Raw genomic sequence first — 19418 nt, 5'->3', positions numbered from 1 at the left:
GCCAGTTTGACCTCTTTTTTTTAAAAAAAAAAAGTCTCTTAGAAGTAGCCTCTCTTCCTCCTAAGGCCCCCAAAAGGTAGATGCTGTGTCTTCATCTGTTCTTCACTTGCAGAATCAGTCACCGTGCTCTACAGATAGTGGCATTTCACAGAGGTTTGTTTCCATGAAAGATGGTGTTGATCTCATTTTTGACAGTCCAACATTTTCTAACATAAAAGGAATTTCATAATGTAGTTATGATGTGATTCTATCCTATTCATTCAAAGACTTTAGAATAAAACTTTGTCATTTGGCTAGATGTAAGGCAAGAACTGATCAGATGTAGTTAGTATTTCCAGTCAACAAACTGCCATTAATGTTGAAATTACTTAAAAGACCTGTTGATTATGTGGTAGTAGGGCCATTGTGACCTCATTGTAGCTAAGATCAGTCCACTGCAGCAGGGGTTTCAAGAACAACAGCACAAAAATGATGACTTAACTGGAGGGGAAAAAAGGCACATATTTTCAGGAAGGCCTCTTTATTCTTAGAAGTTACCCTTCAAGATGACAAGTGGTGCAAACTCTTCAGGATCTTACCTGCCCTCAAAAATAAGGTGAGTCTTTGATGGAAGATGCTAAATGGTAACTATCTAAGAGGGAAAAGAGGGTCTCTCTATCTCTTAACTCAGGCTAAAGGCAGATATTATTATGTCTCTTCCCACAGAAGTTCTAAAACAGATGACAATTATTTGAAGGAACTGAATGAGGACTTGAAGCTAAGGAAACAGGAACTGCTAGAGATGCTCAAACCTCTAGAAGATAAAAACAACCTCTTATTCCAAAAGTTAATGTCTAACTTGGAGGAAAAACAAAGGAGGTACAAGCTCTTACTCTGGGTTCCTAGAAGTAAAAATGCTGGAGAACTTAATCACCCTAGGATTGTCAATAATTATTTATAATTTTTTTTTGTTAATTAATAAAAGGTTTGACATTTGGCTGTAGAAGGCCAACAATCTGTAGCTACCAAGTCAGGATGACAACAAATCCTTTATTTTCTTTTAGTAAATTAAATATGACTCACCCCTCATTTCATGGGCTACAGTTATAACTCTTCCTTGCCAGGCTGTCCACCCAAGAAATAGTGAAACATCTTTAATAGCATTAGTTTACCATGGTCCCACAGATGCTTTCTTGTGCATGTTTGTGGATCATTTTAGAATAAATGACTCTGCTCTTTCTATGTCAAGCAGTGGAATGGCAGTATTTTCTAAGCCTAGGAGCCCTCTGAATTAGGGGCATCTCTAAATATACCAGGTAGCCTGAAGTCTTAACTCCTTACCAGAGCACTCACTGTACCTGGAACCCACAAACTGTTTCCTTTCTAGTCTCAGAACATCTCACCTCAGTGAGTCTACCTTTATTCTATACCCTTATCATAAGCATCTCAAAGGACTCATATTTTTGAAGAACAAAACCCAGGCAGAAAGTCATGGTCAAGCACCAACTGCTTACAACTCAGCAACGTAGACTTCTCTCGGGCCAAGAAAGCACAAAGGCTTAGAATTGTGTTCTCTGCTTAGAACTGGTGAGAAAAAAGCACAAGAACACAAACATAAAATAATTTATGCCTTTAAGAAATATCCTCTCTCACAAAGACTTGATTTTGATTCAGATTTTGTTAGAACTTCTTAATGGCATGCATTCTCTGGGGCTATGAAAGGATATCAGTGACTTCCTCAATAGACTCAAATGTCCTTACATGAAGAAGCAAATAGGTGGGAGAAAGTGGAGAGAGATGGGTTAGGAAATAACTCTGGGATTTATCCTAGAAGATAGCAGGTTCTTCAACCTCTTCTTATAAAGGAGGCAGAACTACTCCTTCTTCTTCCAAGTCACACATGGCAGCATTCTTCTGAGGGGGTGGAAAGGACTTTCCCTGACTGTTGGAGACCTAAGCATTAAAGAGCACAGAATTCATTCTAGAACACATAGATAGGCAAATGTCAGTTAGAAATGTAAACATCCTATTATAGAGATCTTCTATGACCAGAAGGGCTTCCATAACTCCTGAGATTTCAGTCCCCAACTAACTTTCATGGTAGAGTACTTTCTGACTGGTTGCAGAATATCAGTATTACCCTTAAGGAGGTATATATGTTTTATGATTCCTCTTTTTCTTCTAGTCTTGAGATCATGAGGCAAATTATGGCAGGGAAGAAGGGTGAGGAATCCTCAGTCATGGAGCTCCTTAAGGAGGCAGAGGAGATGAAACAGAACCTGGTAAGAAGCTGGAGGTACTCCAGGAACAGCCTCCTGAATAGGGCTCAAATCCACTGCAGTGTCAGATGTGGAGGGAAAGACAGGATACTCATTTCTAGCATGTGATGCTCCAACACTCAATCAACTTGATCTACGAAGTCCAGGGTGACCCAAAGGGAGTCAGATGGAATGTTGGGAAGAATAGGACTAGCTAGCAAAAATTATATTCTTTGACTTTTTAAAAGCTTTTTATCTAGGGAGTAAATGACTATAACCATATTAACCCTTAACGTTTCAGAAAGAATAGTAAAATATCTACTATAAAGAATAGAAAATACTTATCAAAATAAATAAAATAAATAGTTTGCTCTGTGGAATTCTTATTTTATTTTAATCAGCAATATAAAGGATCTTAAAAATTAAAAATTAGTGGTCTAAGCTCCCAAGAAATGGCCATATGATAAGAATATCTTAAGTGTTGGGAACTCATTTCTATAGATACTGTCTCACAATTATTATAATTAAAGTTATTACTTAAAATAACTTGGCTTATTTTAAACATCATCATCATCATCAAACATCTCTTATGCTCCTGGATTTGGGGCTAGGCCCATTCATTGCCTTCCTCTGTGGTTTACTTTGTTCCTGGATCCTTTTCCTACTATTACTTAGTAACTTCTTCCAAACTCACTTCAATGGCTGGACAAATATATTCTTTTGTTTGTTTGGTTCTTCCCCCTCCAACAGGAAAGGAAAAACAAGATGCTTCAGAAGGAAATGGAGATGCTATGGAACAAGGTGTGCCTCTAAGGATCTATTGAAAGTATTGTCCTACAGATCATAGTGCAAAAAACCTCCCTTTTCTCTAGCCCCCATCCTCGTTTTTTCGTGTCCTTGTTTCCACCCATGCCTTATTCCAATCCATTCTCTACACAGCAGCCAAAATGATCTTTTTAAAACAATCAAAGCATGTCACTCTTCTTATGAAAAACCTTTACAGCCACTCATTGAGGCATAATCTAGCTTTTGCCCACTCTGCAGTTTCCTCTCATACATGTCCTTCCCTTGCTTTCTATGCAATCATGCCACTGGCCTCTTGTGGTTTCTCAGACACACCAAGCCTTTTCCTATCTCAAGCACTTTGCTCTTGCCTTCTCCACTACCTGTAATGCTGTTTTATCATGGTTGGTTCATTCTCATCCTTCAGGTCTCAGCTTAAATGTCATCTCCTTAGAGAGACCATCCTTGTTTGCTCCATCTAAAGCAGGGCATCCTCTTCCTCCTTTCTATTATATAACTATGTTCATGTGTTCAATAGCACTGTTTATAATATAAAATTGTTATTGTATAATTATTACTTTTTCACTTGTTTCTTGTTTCCTTGCCTCCTTCAGTATCTTCCTAAGCTCCTTCAGTATCTTGATTGCTTTGTCCAAATTTGTAGCTCCTAGAACAATTCTTGGAACATAGTAGAGATCAATAAATGTAAGTTGAAGAAACAAATGAATACCTAATTCTAATTAACCTATAATTTTACAACAATCACTGCATTGTTTAAGATAACAATATCAGGGCCTTTTGCTGGGAATCCAGAGCCAGGAGTCAGGGGAAGAGGACAGGGAATTCCTTTGTCCCTTGTCCAAGACTAATCCCTTGGAACCCAAGTGCTTCTTCACAGACTATGCAACTAGAAGAGTAGATTGTATCCTGTGACATAAACAGTTACACAGTGTGATCTCTGTCTGCTTTTTTTTTTCTCATCTCAACTTTCCACAAATAATCAGAATACCTTCAAGCCCTGCATCTTGTATTGAGATCTGCTCCAGGTTCTCATTGGCAGTTACAAATTAGTTCTATGAATTGTCAGAAGTTTTAGTTCCTGGGTTCTTGAGTCCTTGTAATAGGAAATGTGCCAGAACAATTCCTCTATCTAAATCCAGCTTCTACAGAGCTCTCAAAAGACTTTTTCAAAATAAAGGACATCCATACGCTTAACTTGTGATCAACTTTCCCTACTCATATTTTAGTGAGGAGAAATGGAAAAGAGTAGCATGCCTAATGGTCAAAAACACAGGCTTCAGAATCAGAAAGATCTAGTTCAAATTCCAACTCTGTACTTTCCTAGCTGTGTGACCCTAAACAAATAACCTCTCCAAGTCTCAATTTTCTCATCTATGGAAATAAAAATAGTCCTCAAAGAGCTGTGAGGATTAAATGAGAATGTCTGTAATATAGCACAGTAAGGAAAGTAAGTAGAATAATACAGTAAGTAGCTTAGAGTAGTGACTGGCTAAGGGTCCAGCTAATCATTTTCATTTCTGTAAGGTACACTCAAGTAACCGAATGAAAGGAAGGGCTCACAACATTCTGAACTCCCTTTGGTAGTACATGTTTCATGTCAGGTCCTGAGAACCTGCTGACTGGCAGAAACCAAAGCCTTGACCCATATTGGTTTTCCACTTCTTTCTTTAATTTCCATTAATTTAAAGCTTTGCAAAAATGTCTTTCCACAGACATTTGAAGCAGAAGAACTCAGTGATCAACAAAGAGCACCAGAGATAAAAAACAAGGCAGACTTGCAGGATGGAAATGCAAGTGGAATGCAGGTACTTAGAATTTCAAGACTGTTGATGTCACACAGCTGGAAACAGTCTGTTGACAATCAGGGCTAATTTGGGTAGACAGATAGGTAGGATCTGGGTTTTCAGAGTATTAGATTTATGGCCTACTGAGACACTGCATTTCTTTCCTGGGACCTCCTATTCCTTTAGCTCTCTTTTTTCATCCCGGGCTCCCAAATCCCCCTTGTCACTTAGGAAGACCAAGAGTGAACTAGAGAAATCACTTGCAGAGAAAGTGAAGGAGATAAGGAAAGCAGTACAGCCATTCTGAATGGTAGTGGCTTTTAGAGCTAATAAATTAGAAATCTTTAATGTTGCACTAATTTGCCTAAGCTTTGGTGTGTTCTTGAACCAATGCAAATTTTTATAGATTTGGCTCCCTTGTGTTACTATATTTGAGTCAGAGTAATATCACAAGTTTCTGGGAAATCATATTAGGAAAAAGTCAGAAAAGCTATACCAACAATGATAACTCTGCAACAGCTACATGATGTCAGAACTCCTGTTAATTTGTCTTTGAAAATGTATTCAGTGGTATTATGCTTGTATGTCATCTTCCCATAACCAACTCACCAACATAAAATAACCCTATTCATTTAGCTTTTAGAGGGTGGTTTGCACAGGTGAGGCCAATTAAGAGAATTGTGCAGTTAAAACCAATTTAATTATAAATCTGTGCCACCCTAATTTTGCTATAAGGCTTTTGCAGTATATTGAGATAACTGATTTCTGATCTTAATTTACTTTGTCAACCAGAGGCTCTTTCTTCCACCAGGAAAAGCAACAGAGGAAAATGGAATGGGTCAAGTATCAGGAACAAAACAACATCCTTCAGGTACTCAGGTCTTCTAAGGCTCGATATAGGATGTAATTTTATTCATATAATGCAAAGGCTTTTAGCTGCATATTGTGAAGCCCAGTCCCCACAACCTAGATTACCAATAGTCCTGCTAAAATAAATGTAGAGAGATAGCTGAAGGGACCTATCTCTGGCTTCACCCTAGGCAACTTGGAATAAACAGTATTTCTTCCTATGCTCTTGATTTTATTCTATTCTAAATGGTGGGGGGAGGGAAGCACAAACACTTTCTACTCAACTTTTAAAGGCTGAGCATGATGGAATTACTTTTTAACTTCTGAATAAAGAGGATTCAGAAAAGCCAATACTAAATGTGTAGTTTTTGAAAATGTTCCCTTTCAGAATGATTTTCGTGGAAAAGTGATTGAGCTGAGAATTGAAGCCTTGAAGAAGTACCAGAAGGCCAATGACCTGAAATTATCACTGTATTTGCAGCAGAATTTTGAGCCAATGCAAGCATTTTTAAATCTCCCTGGGTCCCAAGGTAGGTAGAATATCCCAGGTACACAGTTTGAGGTTTGGTTTTGTTTTGTTTTTCATTGGAGATCCTTTTACTTGTAAAGTAATACAATGACTATAATAAATAAAAGTACAGTAATACATTTTTTCATTATCATTATTACTATGACTCAGAAGCTCCTGTACTAAGGCAAAGATTCTCTCTGGGAGAATAGTTTTCCTTTGTAAAGATAAAGTAACATATTATATACTTAGCATCTGTAGCTGACATATAATTAGCACAATAAAATATGTTTCCTTTCTACCCCATCCCCTTTTCTAGGAATTAGAATTATTTAATTTTATTAATCTTGCTGGAATAGACTCTGCTACTTCAAAGCAGAAGGCCAAGGAGACATCTGACAATGGTTGTGAATTTCATCAATCCAGTTGTCCCTCTGAGAGTTTTAGCGACTTCCTCCACAGAATTTATGGCAATATTAGAGAAAATGATATAGTTCATTAAAAAATAGAATACAGAGATGGCTCGGAGGACAGGGAAAATGGTTCTTAAATTTTCAAGTATCTATGAATATGAACTCCATTTTTATAAAGGGACAGGCAATGGGAAATCATGGCCAAGGAATGACAATGTTCTGTCAGCGTCAGTATGTATGTTTCTAATTTCTTAGTCTTATTTCATAAAGGGTTTGAACAGCTTATAAAAATCACACTCAACACATAGGCTTAAATAAATATATAAGTAAATCAAAGAAAAGGGAAAATAAGCTGAAGCCAGGTAAATACATAAGAATGCATAATGGGAGTACTGCACAGCTGGCAGAGGTAAGCTACAAATTTGACTCCGAATTTTCCAGTAAAAAGAAACATTGACTTATGAAATTCATGAAGAAATAAAGTTTTTCCTGGTATTGAAATCTGAGAGAAATTTTTCGTCCAGGTCCCTATGATGGGGACAGGACATTGTTTGTGTGATGATAGTAGCCAGTGTCTTCAACAATATTTCAAAATAAATTCAGAATCTAAATTTCCTAGGCTGTTTCTCCTCTGTTCTTTGGCATAATCTAATAAAAACATATTAATCTAATTTTTTTTCAAGTGATGAATTGACTCAAGATGATTCAGGTACATAAAACTGTACTGGTCTGGTTTGATCCATAGGTAAATTTTAGAAAACTAGAAGACTATTGACTATCTTTCAGGCAGTATTACATGCATATTTTTCTATCAACTTATGTTCTAATAAGAATAGGACAAAACTGGAAAGAAACCTGGAATGCAACCACAAGCAGTATTAAATCATTAAAATACAAATTTAAAAGAGGATAGCCAGGCGCGGTGGCTCGCGCCTGTAATCCTAGCACTTTGGGAGGCTGAGGTGGGTGGATCACCTGAGGTCAGGAGTTCAAGACCAGCCTGGCCATCATGGTGAAACCCTATCTTAAAAAAAAAAAAAAAATTAAAAAAAAATTAAATAAAAGAGGAGAAGAAGGTTATAAGGAAGAGAGACAGGTCTCTGTTTTACTTCATCCAAAATTAGCTGAAGGTCATCTTGAGGGATCTATAGGATAAAGAGCCAAAAGATTTTTAGCTCCAGAATCAAATTAGGCCTAAATTAGCAAATAGTGAAGGGTTCCATTCAACTTGATTGCCTCAGGGGATACTTTTTCCCCTTGCATGTAAAACATTGAATCAACTTTAAATTGGAACAGCCACAGATCAACACCTTTTCTCTCCTTTCCTCTTATGCTTCTGGAGAATTAAATGATAGGGTACTATACTGCTCTGTTACCACAAATTAATGTAGCCACAGGCAATGGATCAGTGTGTTATACTGCTTCTGCATTCATTTAACACTAATTATGGGTCAGTTTCATTTTCTAACACACGTATTCAAACTCTATAGGTTTGTTTGAGCCCAAGTGGATTTGAAATCTAATGGAGTCCAATATTTAGGTTATGTGGCCTATTTTTTCACTTCTAGTATTATTGAAAAGTAAACAAATATTCTCATAATGAACGATTTTAAAAGTAATTATGTAAAGAGGGTTATTATCAGCAGTAATAATTTCTTAATGGTAGATGTTGCAGTGTTTTCCAACTTTATGTACCATCTGGACTATTATCTATCTAATATTTGCTGTTAGGTTGACTTCTTTAGTTTCTTAAATGTGTTCCTTGAGAATAAAATTTGTATTACTATTTTAAATGAAGAATTGCTATAGTTTTCCATAATAGAAGGTAAACAATAATATGCACAAAAAAACAAGATTTTAATGTTCTAGAAAATTGTATAAGTCGGAGATCTATTTTATCTGTATTAGGAAGTGAGATTAGAAAGACACAGAGAATTTTAAAGAAAGCACCAAATTGCAACTTTCTCCTTGGTGCTATCAAATTTGAAATAATTGAAAATAATTTTCTCACTGTGACTTACACTATTTAATTCCATATTCCAACACCCAAATTTATCCCAATTGCCAACTAAAATTATCTCACCATCAAATTTTGGAAAATTATAATTTAAGGGAAAAAGCATTGAATTTAGACTCAGATACATGAGTTCTAGGCCTTCCTCTGAGGCTCACCAGTTATATGACTTGGGAAAGTCATTTAATTTCAGTTTTTAAACATACAAACAACATTAACACAGAGCATGTTGATAACATAATACCTTGTGTAAACCTCACAATGACTCTATAAAAGGTATTACAGAACAAGAAACAAGCACAGAGAAGCCAGGCTTCTGGCTCCATATTCAATCTTTATTCTCTAGACTATGCTACCAAATGAATGTGTAAAAGTATGTGACTTTTCATGCCTCTTCTAGATCTAAAGGCTGTAATTTGAATCCAAATTTATTATCTGTTTAACACATAATCTTCCCAGTGAAAGGTTAATTTGTTCAGCAAGAGATTGGTAATTCTGCATCTAGCCCAGTAGGTGGCACCAACCACATCCAAGCTTCAAGTCCACAGAGTGGTAATTCAGGAACTGTGAAATGCTGTGGGAGAGATCGGCTTTCTATTATTCTTAGGGCAAAAAGTGCCACATTTATATATCAAATGAAAAAAGAAAAAAAATGTCTGGATGTTTTATGACATGCTCTTTTGGCACCAAAGTGTATTACTGGCAGCCTTGATTGGACCATGTTAAACTCAGTGTTTCTGTTGCATAATTTTTACCTAGTATTCTACTCCCTGGACTACAGTTCTCTTCATTTCAAAAAACCGTCACTGCCCACTTCCTCCACAATCCTTGTAGAATAGTGTTCCCTTCTACCACAGATAAATCAGGCGATTGGGGTTCTAAAATAAAAAATGGGTTGGGCAATTGCACAAGATGGTGCTTATTTGAAGTTTGTATATTTAATAGTGTTACAGGGACAGTGTTCCTTTTTCTCTAGTTTCAAAAGAATTGAATTTCGCAAACCTGTCTTAGACAAAGGGTGGGGTATAATTTTGGACACACCTTCCAGTAAATCAAGGGTACAGGCTCTTCTGTTCTAACCATTTCCGAGTAGAGGAAGGGTTTACCTCTGTACTCAGCCAAGAATTTCTCCTCCTACTGTCCTTTGTGCTGGTTGGCTGAGTTGCAGTGGTATGATCTGTGTAGCTGGCAAAATACCATCTTTTGTTTGTTAATATTATTTTGTTACACTTCAACAAATCCCTACTTGTGAATTCCCTTGATGCACAGGATGTAGCATTACCATTGTCTATGTTATCTTTTTGGCATACTGCATCACTTAGTTTGTTTACACCTAGAGTGAAGTCTTTACTTTTGATCTTTCTGGAGACGAGTAACATTTGAAAGGATTTACTTTCCCACGAGTGTAAAATTATAACTTGACTCAGGGTGTATCGTAGGTCCTCCCTAACTTCTACAGAGTCCAGAGAGCAAGTTTGTGGACTTTGGCAGTCACCTATCTTAGAGAGCACAGACACTAAGCAATCTCTAAATTCAACTGAATTTCCCATCATATCTGCTGGTGTTTAAAGAAGAGGTTTATCAAATACAAAAACTTAGCTGGGCATGGTGGCACGTGCCTGTAATCCCAGCTACTCAGGAGGCTGAGGCAGGAGAATTGCCTGAACCCAGGAGGCGGAGGTTGCGGTGAGCCAGCCAAGATCGCACCATTGCACTCCAGCCTGGGTAACAAGAGCGAAACTCGGTCTCAAAAAAAAAAAAAAAAAAAAAAAGGTTTATCTTCAGCAATAATATAACTTTGTTAAGACATTTGATTTTGACAGTCTTGCTTTTCTCTCCTACCTCAACCCCCACCAACTCTTAGCATTTCCTTGAGCTCTTTTGAGAAAAACCTGAAGGTTGGATGTGAATATTATGCTACATTTATAAATTCAGTTGAAAGTCCAGTGAGGTGGGAAAGGTATACTCTTGAGACCTTATTTACTCTCTAACTCCTTCTGTTCTGAAAGCAAGTTATTCTTCCCAGCTTTAACCTTTACACCACTTTTGTACTATTCTTCCTGATGGCTGAACTACACTTCAGCAGGTGCTGCTGAAGGGAAAATAGTAGTGTTAAGCTAAAATGCTGAAAGGCAGGGGCGGAAAACCACAGCTAGCTCAAATCTGGATACTTGATAAGTAGTATTGTATTGCTTTCAAGTACAGGCTTTTTTAAGCTTTGAGGCAACCTGAACCTTTTGAATGTCAAAGTTAGGTTTATGGTATTAGCAGGTTATAAAGTTAATTTCTAAACTAAGTCATTCTTTTACTTCCTTAAGACCTCACAGAAATTCAGGGGGAGAATAAATTCTTTTTTTCCTAAATATAAATTTTGAAGCTTGACAAAATACACTGTATCCTTATTAATATTATTTTAATGGGTAACAACAGATTCCACAATTTGTGGGTACACACACTCAGGAGTGAAGCAGGATGTCTAGGAAAGGGTTATCATATTTAGCAAATAAAAAAAGGACACTCTCTTAAATCTGAATTTCAGATAAACATCAAATAATTTTTAGTATAAGTGTATCCCAAATATTTCATAAGGTATACGAAACATTATTTGGTATTCATATTGAAATTCAAATTTAACTGGGAGTCCCATATTTTAGTCTGGCAATTCTAATTTGAACAGACTCATTATGGTCCTATTTAGCACCCTACAATTCTCCCTTTTTATCCTTTTCATTGCCTCTCTTCCCCTTCTCACCCTCTGCCTGCCATTCTCTCTGCTTCCTCATTCTCTTCTCCATCTTCACCTTTATCTTTTATTCTCCACTATCTACAATTGACCATTTTTTGTGAAATATATCTATCCGGGTTATCTGAGGGTATGTATATGTACACATAACTTATTATTCCACTTCTTTAATTGCATATAATTCTTAAATTATTTTTCCTCCTGTGGGACCTGAGCTCTAAATAGAAAAACAGTATGTCACTCCAACTTCTGAAATATTGTTTGACAATTTTCTAAAAAAAAAAAAAAAAAAAAGATAACAGAAAATTCACATCAATGCTAATACTCACAGTGATACAAAACTAGTTTCCACATCCCTTAAAAGAAGCTCTCATTTTCCTATGTTTCCCCTTAGGTACTATGGGCACTACAACTATGGACAGACTGACTACTGGCAGAAATGAACACCATGTGGTGAGAACTACTTTCTTCAAAGAAACAAAAAAAAATCGTTTTAAGGGCTTGAATAGATAGTGGGTATAGATTTTTGGAATGCATTTCTTAACATATGTTCTAATTTAATATTTTAGTGATTTGCAAAGTGGGTGCTAGGGTATTCAATATTTTAGCTGTCCTTTTTCCTCTGTTTTTTTTCCTGTCTTAGAGAATTCTGGGATCAAAGGTCTACACAGAACAACAAGGAGCTACAGGAAGTCAGCTTGATGATGCAGGAGGGAGGCTCTTTTTTCTGAGGTCACTGACAGATGAAGCGCTGAAGAATTAGAAGGCTTTCACTCCATTTGCTTTGGACAGATTTAAAGACTAGGTGCAGCCATTTGTGTTAATTAAAATCTCTCAAACCTTTGTTTTAGTGCTGTTTTCTCTCTATCCCACCACCAACCTGGGTGGAAATGTTGGATGTTTGGCCTTAAACATGTATGGAATGCAGTCATTTAGGGATTCTAAACAGCCTTTGATTATTTTGATAGTTTTGGGATTTGAAATGACCACATTATATAATATGTTTTTACTAAGCCCATAAAAAGGAGCGCCTCTCCACCTGTGAAGTACATAATTGTGGACAGATCTACCACTGGAAAATGAGCAAAAGTAGGTACAAAATAAGTAAAATTATATGCCATAGACTTCTCTTATGCTCTCACCAAAAACATCAAACTGCCCTGTTGATTTTGCCCCCTTGTTATCTATTCCTTGAATTTCATCCACCTTCCTAGTATCACTTTTTTTTTTTTTTCCAGGCCCTCCTTCCTGCCTGGATTACCAAAACTTTGTAATTGGTTTCCCTGCTTCTAGTCCCTCTAATTCATCTTCCACAGTACCACTGAAGCTATCTTTTACAAAAGATAAATGAGATCATGTCACTCCCCTACTGGTTTCTTGCTGAAGTCTAAGCTCCTTCACAGACCATAAATGATCTCTCTCCTGCGTAGCTTCTCAGTCTCATCTTTCACTATGTCCCCCTGCTCTCATACATCCCACATTGGACTCCACAGAGAACAGAACTATTAATATTTACAGTTCTCCCGACGTATCATGAGTTCTATTAGCTTCATGTACAAAGTGGAAAGATACTTCTCTCCTGTATCCCTGTCCATTGCCTGTTTGTCTTAAGACTAAATTTGCTGCCTTTCTATCCCACTGATTCTCAATCATAGCTGTGTATTGGAATCCCCTTAAGAGCTTTGAAAAATAGCATTCTACTGGGTCCACCCCAGATAATTTAAATCATGGTAACCGAGTGATAGGGCAAAAGTATCACATTTTTAAAAAGCTCTTCAGGAAATTCTAATATGTAATCAGGTTTAACACTCACTGCTAGGCTCTCTTACTTCTGTCATAGCAGTAAGTGAACTCTATCGCAATTATTGGTTTATTCAGCTACCTTTCTCACCAGATGGTGAGCTCTTTGAGGCCCATGATTCTATCTTGTTATCTTTTCATTTTGACAGCAAACACAGTGTCTAGCTTTTTATAGAGACTCCATAATTGATATGCATAAGGCCACAGAAAGCTAATTTCCAAGTCCCAGGTCTCTTGATGTCCTGCCTTGTGTACATTGCCAGTGGATTATATTGTAGTTCCTGAGATCTTCAGATATTTTCTTTTACTCTAAGTTGTCAGTAATTTCCTATTGTATGTCAGTATAGAAGAGTTGATTTGTCACAAAACACTTCATAATCCGTAGGAACCCGTATACTTTCTGGTAATAAGCAAAGTGAAGGAGCCAATTCAAAATCTTCTTTCTCTCAAGGTTAATTTAAATATTTAAAGATGCATTTTAAAGATGAATTTTAAAAAATGTACTTTTGCCCTTGAGAAGGTTTACAATAAATCACAGAATTTTGGCATTAGAAGAAACTTTAAATAAGTATAAAGTTTCCTTCACTTTACAAAAAAGGAAACTGGAGTTCAGATACATTGAAAAGGTGTCTAAATTCCTACAGTTAATTGGGGCCAGAGCTGGTTACCAGAGCCTAGGTATTAATACTGCCAGTTCATATTCCAATCTAACTCATATCTTTCCTCTCCTAACCACAAAAATAATGGGCTCTAAAACGCTGAGATGATTACTTTCATATTCTACCAACTGAGTTAGTAGAGTATATAATTTACATTGTTTCAAGAAAGCCACCACTGTACTTATTTAGTCCCTGAGAGATTTTGGCAGTCCTGAGAGATTTTCCATCAATTGGATTAGACAGAGCAATGAGAACAAAAGATAGAAATATAAAATCTGAATGTACTATTGATTACCTTGAATAGTCAATTAACCTCAGTGCTTTAGGTTCCCAATTTTAAAACTGGATTAAAAGAGCAACATTTGAAGGTTTTTAAAGTATGGGGTTTTGTTTTTTTAAACCACTACAGTGAGTTTGGATTATTATATGACCTTTCTGCTCCCCTCCCCCCTTTTTTTGTTAACTACAACATGGAATAAAGTAGTTTACTTGGTAGCTTAGGTTGTAACTTCTTAAAAAGTGGATTATTTGCCATTGCCAAAGTATTTACATTTTATGTCATTATCAGTCAGGCTTAACAACTTTCCCTCAAATCTTCCAAAGTTTTCAATTTTTTCAAAACACAAAACTGGGATAGCCTGTTATCCTACTTTGTCTTTAAGACTCATATTGGACAGGCAGTATAAAGTTTCAGTTAGATTGGATGGCTCCTCATGAGTGTCTGCATTTTGGTGAATCTAGGAAATGGATCTCAGCTTTGTGAATACAGACAAATTTATATGGTCAATTTATTCAAAAGGTCAGAGACTTATTCAAGCTACTGAAACTCCCAAGATATTAGCTGATAAACCCAATATTAAATTACAGAGAGGGCTATACCTTATAGTTTGGTGGGAATATGTCTATATTTAGGGTATTCCTATCTCCAAATCAAATTATAGGAAACTGAATTAGTAATCAAAAAGTATTTGGGATTGAAACATCATTATTATAGTTTTATTTGTGCTCATAATATTCCAATTATATTCATCTGAGAATAAAATCCCTGATAACCTTGACCATATATGGGCGATACTTTTCAATTTCAGGGTCAATTGAGGAAAAATCTGTCTCATCAGCAATATATTTATAAATCATAACTTTGGGTAGCCTATTTTTGTGGCTTATCTCATTTATTTTATCTTGACTTTCTAGCTATGCAGAGGATATCTGCTAACATTTTACCCCAAAACATTGCCTTTTTGCTTCGCCAGAAAGTGATTAGTAATGTTTGTCTCACTTCTTTCTTAAATGAAATAAGGGTAACAACAGCCTGATAATTTCATCTTTAGTCTAGAATTGCAATAATCAAAGAAGGAACTGACAATGCACATTCTGCCTTACACTTGTAGATGCAGGCAGAAAATCTAGTTTTAGTGTTGTTTATGTGAACAATGGCGACCTTAGGCGGTATCTCCTTTTATTGGTAGAGGCTTCTGTAATCTGTTGCAGGAATTGCTCACCAAGTAAAATCTCTTTTGGTCCCTCTGGCACTTTGGAAGGAGCCTGCATTGCTACCAACTCAAAGTCCCTATTGCTTCATATGTTTTGCATTTAGTCAACAAATATTAGGAAACGAGAAGAGCACAGGGTTCTGTGCTGGAAAGGGAGGCTTGCTTTCCAACCAATCAATTTCACAGCAGGAGATACACACGCAGATATAAATGAAATGTAATTATTACATGGTAAAATTGAGAATTTTCAGGACAACTAAAAAATCCATCTTCTCTACTTCTTTCACAAATTCACTTCTAATTCCTAACATGAAAGTTACCTAAGCTTCATTTTAAGTGTAAAACATGATACAAACATTCCTGAAACTATATTTCCTTCAATTATTAGTCAACCTGGGGAAAATGAGATTACTTAGGTTAATAAAATAATTTTTGTTTTGTACATGCTTTTTAAGGAAACATATTTTTTCTGGGGATGCTGAGCTTTAAGATAAATTTTAGTTACATGGAAACCAGTTAACAATGTTAGAAAAGCATAATGCTTTTGATTTTTTAAAAGGTCCACTTAAACTCAATCCATGTCTGTTTTTAAGCTTGGAGCTATCTTTTCATGACATATATACTGAACCCTATAAACTGAAGGCATTGCAGACAGAGCCCTTTTAAGAAATCAAATAGTTTCTGGGGCACTTCATTTTCCTTTCCCATATCTAATAATGCCCTCCTCTTCTATTCTGTGTTCTACCTTTTTTTTTTTTTTTTTTGGGGGGAGAAAAATTAGTGCTTGTTTTAGAAATCAAACTTTTTTTGTTCTTGGTTTTCTTCTTTTATCAGATATACAACCACATAAATGGAGACCTCCTACATTTGTAAATTGTCAGAACACACCTGGGAAGAACTTCTCTACCTTCTGAATATTAATATGTGACTGTGTAGGTGGAATTAAAGGTTTAAACTGGAGCCCTCAGGAAAGAATAACCTCTATAGTATAATGAAGAGAGAAAGGGGTTTGTAATTAGAGTTGAACTAACTGCTAAGCTGTTGAGGCCTTACCCTTAGATAAGATACCCAAATTCATCCTCCCTCAATCTCAGTCCATTTGGTAAAGGTGGAGCTGATCCCCATCCTTTGGACAAGTACGTGAGTAAGGCCTAATCAAACAGAAAATGCCACTCCCCTTGCCTTATAAGTGTTTTGGGGACTGGCACATGACATAAATCTATGATTCTCAGTTTTGGTTCTCCAGACCTTTTACATTCTTAAAAATTGAGGACTTTATGGAGCTTTTGCTTATGGAGATAATATGGTTTGGCTCTGTATCCCCACCCAAATCTCATCTTGAATCATATTCCCATAATTCCCAGGTGTTGTGGGTGGGACCCAATAAGAGCTAGTTGAATCATGGGGTGGTTTGATCCATACTATTCTCATGGTAGTGAATAAGTCTCATGAGGTCTGATGGTTTTATCAGGGATTTCAGCTTTTGCATCTTCCTCATTCTGTCTTTGCCTGCTGTCATCCACATAAGATGTGACTTGTTCCTCCTTGCCTTCCACCATGATTGTGAGGCTTCCCCAGCCACGTGGAACTGTGAGTTCTCAATTAAACCTCTTTTATTGTAAATTGCCCAGTCTTAAGTACGTCTTTATAAGCAGGTGTGAAAACAAACTAATTCATTAGGTTACATATATTCACATTTACTAGATTAAAAAATTTTATATATGCAAAATGTTTACTATAATGGGGTACTGATCTAAATTATACCCTAGAGCCAGACGCTGTGGCTCATACCTGTAAACACAGCTACTCGGGAGGCTGAAGCAGGAGGATATCTTGAGGCAAGGAGTTTGATACCAGCTTGGGCAACACAGAGAGACCCTATCTCTCTCTTAAAAAAATGTATGTATATATATTTGTGTGTGTATACACATACTATACACACACACACACACACACACACACACAACGTAGAGAAGCCAATGCCATCTTTGTTTTGCCATGTAGGAAGAGTCAAGGTGAGAATGAAGTCAACAAAGAAGAAAGCATAGCTGAAAGTGACATCTTGATGACATAGTTTCAGACCCTGAATCTAGCCAATCCTGAAGCTATGCAAGTCCAGACTTGTTAGCTGCATAAGCCAATGAATTTCTTTTGGCTTCAACTAGAATCAGTTGCTTGCAACCAAATATGTCATCAGACATCTGTGTTTCCAATTGTGGACTTCAGGGATAGAGTAACTGAAACTAAGAAAAGCAAAACTGCAGATAAGGGAGGCCTTCTGTATACTTCATGCTACTGAATTGTACACTTTTAGATGGTTAAAATGGTAAATTTTATGTATGTGTATTTTACCATTTAAAAAATGGTACACTTTAAAAGCATTAAAAGCTTTGTTGCTTTTAATGTATTTTTTCCCCAAAGAAAGCTATATTATGGTCAAAATGAACTTTAAACTGGCTGAATTAGGCACTATTTTTTTTTTTCCCTAGGATTGGTGTAACTAATTCTGGTCTGAAAATAGGTGAGTACAATACAATAAGATATTTTAAGATATAGAGATTGGGGGGGGAGAGAGAGAGAGAGAGAGAGAAAGAGAGACAGAGAGACACCACATAACTTTTATTACATAAAGTTACATTAACATAACTTTTATTACAGAACATTGTTATAATTGTTCTATTTTATTATCAGTTATTGCCATTAATCTCTTACTGTGACTACTATATAAATTAAACTTTATCATAGGTATGTACGTGTAGGAAAAAACATAGAGGAGAGTCTGGACCCAGAAAAGCCCAATGAGATTTTGCCTTGCTTATACTGAAATTGTGATTAACCACAGAAAAAATAAGAGTTAACTGGTGGGCTAAGTGTAAATATACCAGCACTGGAAAAAAAACTAACTTCAGGCTAGGTGCGGTGGCTCAAGCCTTTAATCCCAGCACTTTGGGAGGCTGAGGCCGGTGGATTACCTGAGGTCAGAAGTTCGAGACCAGCCTGGCCAACATGGTGAAACACTGCTTCTACTAAAATACAAAAATTAGCTGGGCATGGTAGCACATGCCTATAATCCCAGCTACTCAAGAAGCTGAGGCAGGAGAACTGCTTGAGCCCAGGAGACTGAGGTTGCAGTGAGCCAAGACTGTGCTACTGCACCCCAGCGTGGCTGACAGAACAAGATTCTGTCTCAAACAAACAAAAAACAAAAAAACTAACTTCCTTTCTACTAAAATATAAAGTTTTAACTCCATCATATCATAATGAAAGCCAGATGCTTACCTATTTTTTATGTTGTCTCAGAGGGTTAATAGAAATTCTTGCAGTTTTCATGCTGAAAACCCTAAGAATGGAAAGAATACATTCCTGGGCACTTCTAATTATTTACAAACAAACTCCCACCCCAAACCTCATCACACCCCACGTCCCATGTTTCCTAAGACACTTTATCAATATTTGGAAAATGGTACTCTCTCCTACCTTTCAGAAATTTTTCTTTGGCATATCATTTGATTCCAGGATGAATTCTGAAGAAATGTCACACTGTAACAAGAGTAATGGTATGTACATATTGTAATATTCATTCAATAACCAGCAGTAAAAGGTCACTCTAGACAGGAAAGTCACTGTGTCTTTCCTGTATAAGTTTTGTCTGTAAAAGGTTGCTGAATTTGAAAACGATAAATACACTTAAGAAAAACTGTTGAAAGACAAGCATCTATTATAATGTGGTTCTATTATTTTTTAGAAATTTTAATACTTAGCAAAATATAATGAATATTAATAAACCTCCATATACTTTAGAACAGGGATCCCCAAACCCTGGGCCGAAGACAGGTACCCGTCTATAGCCTGTTAGCAACCCTGCCACACAGCAGCCAGCAACCACTACCACCTGAGCTCTGCGTCCTGTCAGATCAGTGGCCATATTAGATTGTCACAGGAGCCTGAATCCTATCATGAACTGCAGATGCGTGGGATCAATATCTGATGATCTGAGGTGTTCTAGAAGAGTTTCATCCTGAAACCATCACCCCTCCCCATCCCCATCCATGGAAAAACTGTCTTCCACAAAACAGGTCCCTGGTGCCAAAAAGGTTGGGGACTGCTTGCTGCT

General features: G+C 36.7%; 1 protein-coding gene across 1 annotated transcript; it reads left to right on the top strand.

Moving 5' to 3' along the window:
* The first annotated feature begins 545 nt into the window (after window positions 1-545).
* CCDC196 (coiled-coil domain containing 196) lies at window positions 546-12339 on the top strand. Its single transcript, XM_032246043.1, has 9 exons — window positions 546-595; window positions 706-858; window positions 2165-2261; window positions 2988-3038; window positions 4754-4846; window positions 5637-5696; window positions 6063-6204; window positions 11747-11805; window positions 11996-12339. The coding sequence occupies exons 1-9, from the start codon at window positions 546-548 to the stop codon at window positions 12113-12115; spliced, it is 825 nt and encodes a 274-aa protein (XP_032101934.1). The 3' UTR covers window positions 12116-12339.
* Window positions 12340-19418: the final 7079 nt, after the last annotated feature.

The sequence above is a fragment of the Sapajus apella genome, unplaced genomic scaffold (assembly GCF_009761245.1).
Source record: "Sapajus apella isolate SASKATOON/1434 unplaced genomic scaffold, GSC_monkey_1.0 scaffold59, whole genome shotgun sequence".
NCBI lineage: Eukaryota > Metazoa > Chordata > Mammalia > Primates > Cebidae > Sapajus > Sapajus apella.
Note: the sequence above shows the minus strand (reverse complement) of the source record. Positions and strands in the feature narration are given on the sequence as shown.

Coding starts and splice junctions, on each gene's coding strand:
- CCDC196 (XM_032246043.1), top strand. CDS start 546: ATGACAAGTGGTGCAAACTCTTCAGGATCTTACCTGCCCTCAAAAATA. Junction 3,039..4,753: donor TGGAGATGCTATGGAACAAG/GTGTGCCTCTAA, acceptor GTCTTTCCACAG/ACATTTGAAGCAGAAGAACT. Junction 11,806..11,995: donor GCAGAAATGAACACCATGTG/GTGAGAACTACT, acceptor TTCCTGTCTTAG/AGAATTCTGGGATCAAAGGT.